The sequence below is a fragment of the Cariama cristata genome, unplaced genomic scaffold, assembly GCF_000690535.1.
Source record: "Cariama cristata isolate BGI_N322 unplaced genomic scaffold, ASM69053v1 scaffold29399, whole genome shotgun sequence".
NCBI classification, from domain to species: Eukaryota; Metazoa; Chordata; class Aves; order Cariamiformes; family Cariamidae; genus Cariama; species Cariama cristata.
In genome coordinates, this window is record NW_009634562.1 from 16,258 (window position 1) to 24,089 (window position 7,832).

The following is a 7,832-nucleotide window of genomic DNA, read 5'->3' on the forward strand; positions in this document are numbered from 1 at the left end:
GCTGAAGCACTATCCCACCCCTGGGAGCAACCAGCGCCTGGTTTCGACGGTCTCTCAGCAATTTCCCTCTCTGATAACTTTTCAGACTTGAGATTTCAGGAAATATTGGGTCACATTTCATTTGCTCTAAAAAAACAAATGGAAACCTGAACGTCAGGCAAGAGACAGTTCGTCTGTCTGTAGCCCAGTTATCCAAGGAGCTGAGAGCGTTTAACCCCGTTCTCAGGTGCCCGGCCCCCACCTAAAAGAGGGTAAACTGGAGGAGACCTGGGCTGTTTTGGGGAGCGCAGCCCAGGGGGGTACAGCCTGAAAACATCCCGTCTCCCATCAGACTCTGACACGCACACACGTGGGCAGCAGAAGAAGTAGACCTCCGAAGGTGCTCGGTCATCCCACGGAGAGGACTGGAGCAAGGGAGGGCAGGATCCCACGGGAAAACGTGGTGGGACAGGGACCTGATCCCACCCTGCCCACACGGGGCATCCTCAGTCTGGGATGGGGCGGCTGACGAGGCTGCTCCGGTGCTCTCTTGTGCACAGGGCCGTGCTAGCTTGGACAGACCAAGGTGCTCGGTCCTTCTTACCACCTGCGAAAAGGTGATGCTGCCCAGCAGGCAGGACCGACACAAGCAAAGAGCAGGAAAGCCGTTATCGGCACAATCCGAATGCCCTTTTTTTTGGGTTAAGTGTCTGCAGAAGGACTCACAGCCTCAGGAGGTGCCAGCCGAGGAACTGGCGTGCAGCATGGAGAGGTCTCTTGCCCACCTCCACCTTGTTCCTACCCTCTCTGCAGTAACAACTCCGTCTCTACCAGAGCTGTTTCAAATCTGACTTATTTTCCTGTGAAGAATTCAAAGGAGAAAAAGTATTTCACATGAAGGGTTTCCGGGCTTTCAGTGACATTATTATTTGATGAACATGAACTTTTTAAGAGTTCGTTTAATTAAACACATTTCACAGAAACAAGTTTCGAGAGCTCTGCTGTTTGTTTCCTCTAGTCATTTCAGACCCGCAGCAGCTCAGCGACCTGAAGCAGCTAATTGGTAGGCCTTGACCCTGACCCTAACGATTAGCCGATCTTCGTTAGGCCTGCCCTGACCCCCAGGCCAGGCAGACAGGCTTTGCTCCCCAAGTACCAGGAACTCAAAAAAGAAAGCCCACCCTGGCAGGACGGCCCCGCAGAGCTCCTGTAACACTGCTCTTCCCTTCTCTCCTCCTTTAACCGTTCCCCTTCCCTCCAAACTCCAGGAGCGGCTTAAACCTCGGAGCCCCAGGACTTGCAGCACTGAAAGCTCACATGCACCCCACGAGGGATCCAGGCTGCGCCAAGGGAGATGGGCTTTTGCTGTTGCCTCTTTTCAGACCTTCTTTCTGGGCTGCAGCACCTCCATGCTCGCGGGGAAACACGGACCTGCTGCAGGGACCGTGGGGAAAGGGGAAGGCTCACCCGTGGGACTCCCCGCGGAAAAGCAAAGCCACAGCTCTGCAGGCGACATGGAGCTCTGCACCGAGTGCGGCCACACACACCCCCAAACTCGGCTGGAGGACGGTGGTGAGTGCCGGGTTGACGCGGTTCTGCCGAGCGAAGCTGTGAAAGCAGCCGCGTTCAGGAGGCAGCCACCCTGGCACAGTGCAACCGGTCAGCTGCAGGGAAGAATTTTGTTATTTAACGGAGACATCCTGGCAACCAAAACCTGAGCAGCAAACTGCAGCGAGCGCCTTGAGAGGAGCCAAGCGTCTAACCCGAGCAGGGATCCTCCGGGGAGCAGAGGAAATCTTCACAGAAAGAAGGAGCACACAATAACCCCGAGGATGAACTTTGTCAGGACGGGCAAGACGCAATGTGGTTTATGCCAAGGGGCGTTGTGCAAGGTCCCCCGCACAGCTCTGTCGATGCACCAAGTCCCGGCCGCTGCAACCGCTCGTTAGAGCGGTCGGGGTCCTCTCTCCCTTCCAATGCACTTCAACTTCTGACCTTCATCCCTGCTGAGCCATTCATCCCCAGCAGCCCCCAGCTTCTCCAGCTCGCGCAGAGATGTCCTCCTCCTGCCTCTCTTGTCACTGAGGCAGGATTAGGCAATCCTGAGAGTTTCTTCTGGCTTTGCTACTTCTAAATCTTACTCTAATCCCCCTCTTCTCCCAAGCAAAGATGGACAAACTGAGGTGTTTTCACACTGCAAACACCAGTCCCCCAGAGATAAGAACAAATCCCACCAAACCAGCTTTCACTTACAGCCCACACTGGTTGTGAGCCAGGTTTCTGCAGGCGACCAGATAATCTAAATCCCTGCAGTGACCCCGGGGTCCCCTCTGGAGATGGTCACTGGGGCTGCGACCCCAGCACAGCAGCTCCGGTCCGTGCGACCTCGCCGGTTACGGAGCAGTCTGGCACGCCAGCAGCTTCCAGCACCGAGATCTAGGCCAGCCCCACACTGCCTCCCCCTCTCCCCATGGACATTTCATGGCTTTATGTCTGGAACTCGGCCTGGGTTTAATCTTAATGCACAACGACAGACAATAGTGCTGGACTTGGCAAGGCACACGGCTGAGATCACCTGTGGAGGTCTTAAATACCGCGCTGCTTTCATCTGCGGGTTCGGCACTGTGCATTCGGCGTACTGGAGAGCGGGACTGAACCACCAAACCATCATTTCGTGAGCACAGCTGGGAGCCCCGAAGGAATGACCAACCTCCCCGAGACCTTTCGGCGCTGGAATTGTGCAGCCATCACTAGAAATACGGGGTTTTTTTCACTTTCAGCTTGCAGCAAGGCTTGAAATTTCACCTACCGCTGGCGTGCCAGCAGCCACCCACCACATCAGCAGGTGAAGACACAAGCACAGAAACTTCAGTGCAAACTTCCAAGGCTCAGCCTAGGTAGTGTTTTTTAAATTGCCTGTTTATTATGCCATAGGCATTAACAGTTCTCAGATGCTTAATGAAACATGCTGGTGTTCTGAATACTGTTCCTCAATGCATAATCTGTGATGGCAACACCAGCACAGCCTTGGGCAAAGCGACCGAGCACAGGACAGCTTATACCCTGAGGATGAGACTGAGCACCTTAAAACGTTAGCAACCCCAAATAGCTGGCAAGAATCAAGATCAGACATACCAGATATGTAAGATCGTCCATTACAGTCTTCTATATCCATCTTTAAGGTACTTTGCTGAAAGAGAAAGCAGAGCTTAGTCAGAGTTAGCCTCCAGAAGTTGCTCGGATTCTCCTCCTCCAGTAAAACTGCCCAACAGCTTCCCGGAGCAGAGGAGTTACTCACTCCAAGTTCCTTTAATGCGGCTTCGCAGCCCTGGGCTTAACACCGTCAACACCAACTTCACCATCAAGCCCAGTGGACCACACAGATCCTGCCCCATCCGAGTGGTGCTTTCCAGGCACCGCTCTTGGAAAGTGAACGTCAATGCCGGCAGCAAGCGGTGGTCCCGGCAGAGAAGTCATGACACTGCGGACAAACGCCGCAGTAAACGCAGAGGGTTTTACCCTCGGTCCCACACGCAGACCACCACCACCGCAGCTCTGCGGTGTGCATGGGAAACAGCATTAGCTCTTAAAGTCAAACCCTGGGACTCTTGGAGCGGGCAGAGGCGGGAGAAGAGCAGCTGCCAGCTTCCCTGGGACAGCCGAGAGCTGGAGAGTCACCGGTCCAGATGGACAGATGGCCGCTGCCACAGCCCCGGGCAGTAAGATGGGCCGGCAATTTGCTTCTCCTACTCCGCTGAGGGGCCGCTGCTGTGAACCGATGCACTCACACCCGACAGGGCTGCACTCTCCCGACAGGAGATGAAGCCTCGAGCGTGGGACACGCGTAGCCAAAGCGTTCGGCTTCAATTCATCAATGAAAAGAATCGGGGTTTTGGGCAACGAGACCGAATGCTAAAGCACCACGCTCTGCCAAGCGGCCTCGCAACAGCCGTTCCAACGACCACACCAAAATAAAAGGGAAATCTGCCTTATATTTTGCTGCTCGGCACCCCACAGAGATAATGAACATTTTATACATTCAAATGGCTTTTATTTGTCAATTACGCTAGCTGTTTAAAAAACAAAACGAGCCCAGTTTTAGAAACAGGAGTTTTGCTGTTTAGAGTTGGCTCTAATTGGCAGTTGATAGGGTCGGAAATGGAGCGTTTGCTGCGGAGAACAATTAAAAAAAGCGATAATTTGTGGAGATGAATCGTCTCCTTGAAAAGGAAAATCAACGTGATTTGCAGAGTGTGAGTGCACACAAGCAGCAGCAACTCTGCTCATTTTCCCTTCCCTTTCTGGAGCAGCCGACACACGGCAGACGGCGAGGCTTTCTGGGGGACCTTGGTACCTTTGCCGAGCTGAAAGCAACCGGTCCCTTTTAAAAGCAGATTTTGAACAATAACCGCTTCTTGAATGACCCAAGTTGTGCAAGTCTTGCTCCTGGCAACGCACCACTCAAGATAAGTACAGATGCGGACAAGGCGCATTAGGCCGGGCTTATTACCCCATTGGACCCGACTACTTGCCTGATGTTAATTAAGAAGAAACACTCTCACCGTGCTCCACTTAACTGCAGACCTCACACGGGGGCTTTCACCAGCCAGGCACCAGTTTACACGAGACCAGCCCAGCGACACCCTGCAGCAGGTCCCATCCAGGGTGTTTTTCCAGCCATCCTTGTGAGGTTTGGTGACAGGACGGTGCGGTGAGGACCCCCCTCCATCACCAGTACCCAGAGCCCCAGTGTGGCAGGTCCCAACACCTGGAGAAGACGGAGACACCAGCTCCGATCCTGCTGGCAGCGGGACGCGGACTCCCAGACCGGCTCCCAATTCACAAGGGAAAGGTGCCTTGTATCCCGGCCTGCCACAGGCACCCTGTGAATTTAAATTAGTTATAGGGGCTGTACAAAATAAGGAAGCACAAGGGCTAGTGCCGTAACACCCACACCATTCCCTTCCCTGCCATCTGTGTCACCAAGACGGAGGAGGACATCCCAGGGCTCCAGCTCTGCCCTGCCAGTAGTGAAGGAAAAGCCGAGCACTTCAGAGTTCCCCTTCCCACCCCATAGTGGCCGTTAACTTCACGAGATGAAAATAATTTAGGTTGAAGCCTCTCTCCCAAATGCCGGGTTACACAAGAACTGTGGTTTAAAATGCATCCTGCAGCTTTATTTTTGTTGAACCCGTAATTTTGCTTTTCTGTGTTATGCACACCCGCTCAGAGATCCGTCTGCTTTGCACAAAGGGCACAGCAATGCGCTGATAAAAATCAATTTTATTTAGAAAGCCCTTTCTCTCCTGTACTCTGCAGAAGCCCTTGAAAAATATGAAATTTAAAAAAAAAAAAACCAAACCAAAGGACCAAGTGCCAAGTGGCTGTCCGACAGGCACTGAGGGTGAACACACGGTATGGAAAGCTGCTGGCATCACCCCCTCCCAAAGCCCTCGCTGCCTCCTGGGAACCCGTCACACCCCGGGCTCGGGGCTGAGGCCAGGGACAAGCAGGACCCCGGTGTCCTCCCTAAACCACAGGCAGCAGACAGCAAGGAATGAGAACAAGAAATTAATTTCCCTCAAAGTAATCAGCTAATAATCAGCCAAACACAATTGAGTTGAGGAGCCGGTTCTGTAACGCCTACTTCCTACTCATGCACGCGGTCTCATTAATGTTAACGGGATGATGTGCAGTAAAAGAGAAGAGATTGATTCCTCGCTCCTTTGTATTTTAAAAGAGGACCAGAGAAAAACACTGGGAGCGTTTCAGGAGCCCCGAGCCACGCGACAGTGCTTATTTTCCTTAATTTTGCCTGAGTGTAAGGCCTCACAAGCAGGAATTGCAATTTAAAAAACCTGCAAATTAAAAAAAAAGCACCTAGCTCGCCTGAACCTATAGCTCTTGCAGTAACGACAGCCCGTAATTAACCTTCAGCTCGAAAACGGTTCTGTGTGTCGTTTGTGCCCAGAGTCCTTTTGATTTTGAAAAGCACCGCAAAAAGGCTGCACGGCCAGACTGACAAAACCCCACGTCACGGCCTGGGTGAAAACACATCCCTGGGAGAAAGGGGCTGCTTCCAAGGACATGGCTTCGGTTCGTCCCCGCTCAGTGCTGGCGCAGCAGGGAGCGAGGCCAGCCGCCTCTGAGCTCCCCCTCAGCACCACTAACAGCTGCCCTCCGTCTCGACGAGGAAGGGCAACCCCTCACCAATCCTGCTGGGAGCACAGCCCCAGCCCAGAGCACGGCGTTTGTCCTCTCTCCGGAGGGGTGTCTGGGTCAGGCAGCGCGGCGAGGACCCGGACTGGGGACAAACCTCCACGCTTTGGACCACCGGCCGCAGAAAGCACGTCTCCATCTCTGGACTTTCTTCCCAGCTTTCAGGTGTGATCATCAACTTGGGAATCAGAGACAAAAGCGCACTAAAATTAGAGCAGAGTGCCTTCAGCGCTGCTCGATGCTCTCCTCCCCTCTGAAATAAGGACTTTTCCCCAAGTGGCAACACTCAAGGAAAAAAATAAAGAAAAGTCCTCAGAACTAGCCCAATTTAAAAAAACCTCCATCTCGGCATGATGCAATTTGTGAACGTCCTTTGCACTAATAACAAGAGGCTGCTGAAGAAGGCCAGGCCTGGGTGCCCCTCCTGCAGTGGGAGAGGGGCCGGCTCTTTGCTTAATCCCGGGATGGCAGAAATATCCCAGAGACAGGAAAAGTCTCTTGGATCCCACCTTGCCCAGCCCGTAGGCTGCTTCTACGCACCCTCCAGCAAAGGGCTCCCATCAGCTGCCTCCAGAGCCTGTTTTTAACTCCCATTAGCCTTGCGGTCGTTAGGAAAGCCAGTCTATTTTCTTCCCCTCTTAATTTCTCCCCGGTGCTTCTGATTATACCTCAAGTGCCGTGAAACAATTCTGAACGCTTGGCACCAGCAGCGAAATGCTTCTCCTCCTCCAGACACCATGACGGCAGGAAAAGACACCCCAGCCCAACTGCACCGCGCTGTCCGCCAGATTATTTCTAAGATTACGACATCAGCCCCCACAGAGGGCAAACGCACAGCTCCCGCCAGACTCGCACAGAGACCATCCAGAAACGTCAAAACCTTTCGGTCTGACCCGCTTCTCTGCCCGTCCAGCAGCATGGCTTGCGGGTAGGGATTGCTCCCTGAGAGGCGCCCGGTGCGCAGACACCCAGGTCCCAGATCAGACCAGAACATGTGAGCTACAATGGGCAGAAGGACCCCTCAGGAATGGTCAGAGCCAGCCTTCCTCAGCTTCTGCTGCACCAAACACCTCCCAGACACCACCACATCTCTCTCCGTACCAAGGGTTGGCTCCCATCTCCCCGCTGACCTGCTGCGGGACAGCTCGGCTCGGCGCTGGCAAGACTGGCATCGCCAGAAGCAGCGAGCTCGCGGCGAGAAGAGAAGCGGTGCGTGCAGGGGGAAGACATGCTCGGGGCGAACATCTTCAAGCCTCCTGTTGGGGTGAGAATTAGTAAGCACTGTAAAGGTCCCTGCAGTTTCTTTTTCCCAACCACTGTTTCCACTAGCTGCCGTTTATTTTCCAATGTGAGGACTTTTTTTCCACCTTTGCTGCAAATAGAAGCTCGGTGAACGAACCGGCTGCTCAAAAAACCCCAAAGTTTGTGTCATTGGAAACACTTCAAAACCCAGCACAGGGGAAAGGTTTGTGTTCATGGAGAATCCCCCATCCTGCAAGCGTCCCCGATTTAAACGCCGAGGAAGCAGCTCTGCCGCATGTGTGCCGGTGCTCTACGGGTCCGGGCCCTGCTTGCTGGAGAAGACCCCAGCTCAAGCGGTTCAACTGAGTCAGAAGCGAACAGAGCCACCTTTC

The 7,832-nt window shown here is 53.6% G+C and overlaps 1 protein-coding gene across 1 annotated transcript in view; it reads right to left on the minus strand.

Annotated features, from left to right (window-relative positions):
* The window catches only part of LOC104167075 (zinc finger protein Eos-like), a gene marked incomplete at its 3' end in the record, with an annotated part of 18,535 nt that extends 15,381 nt beyond the window's left edge, over positions 1–3,154 (minus strand). The window contains exon 1 of the mRNA XM_009707203.1: positions 3,115–3,154. Coding sequence (XP_009705505.1) covers positions 3,115–3,154 — 40 coding nt within the window. The remainder of the gene's footprint in view (positions 1–3,114) is intronic.
* Between the last annotated feature and the right edge of the window lie 4,678 nt (positions 3,155–7,832).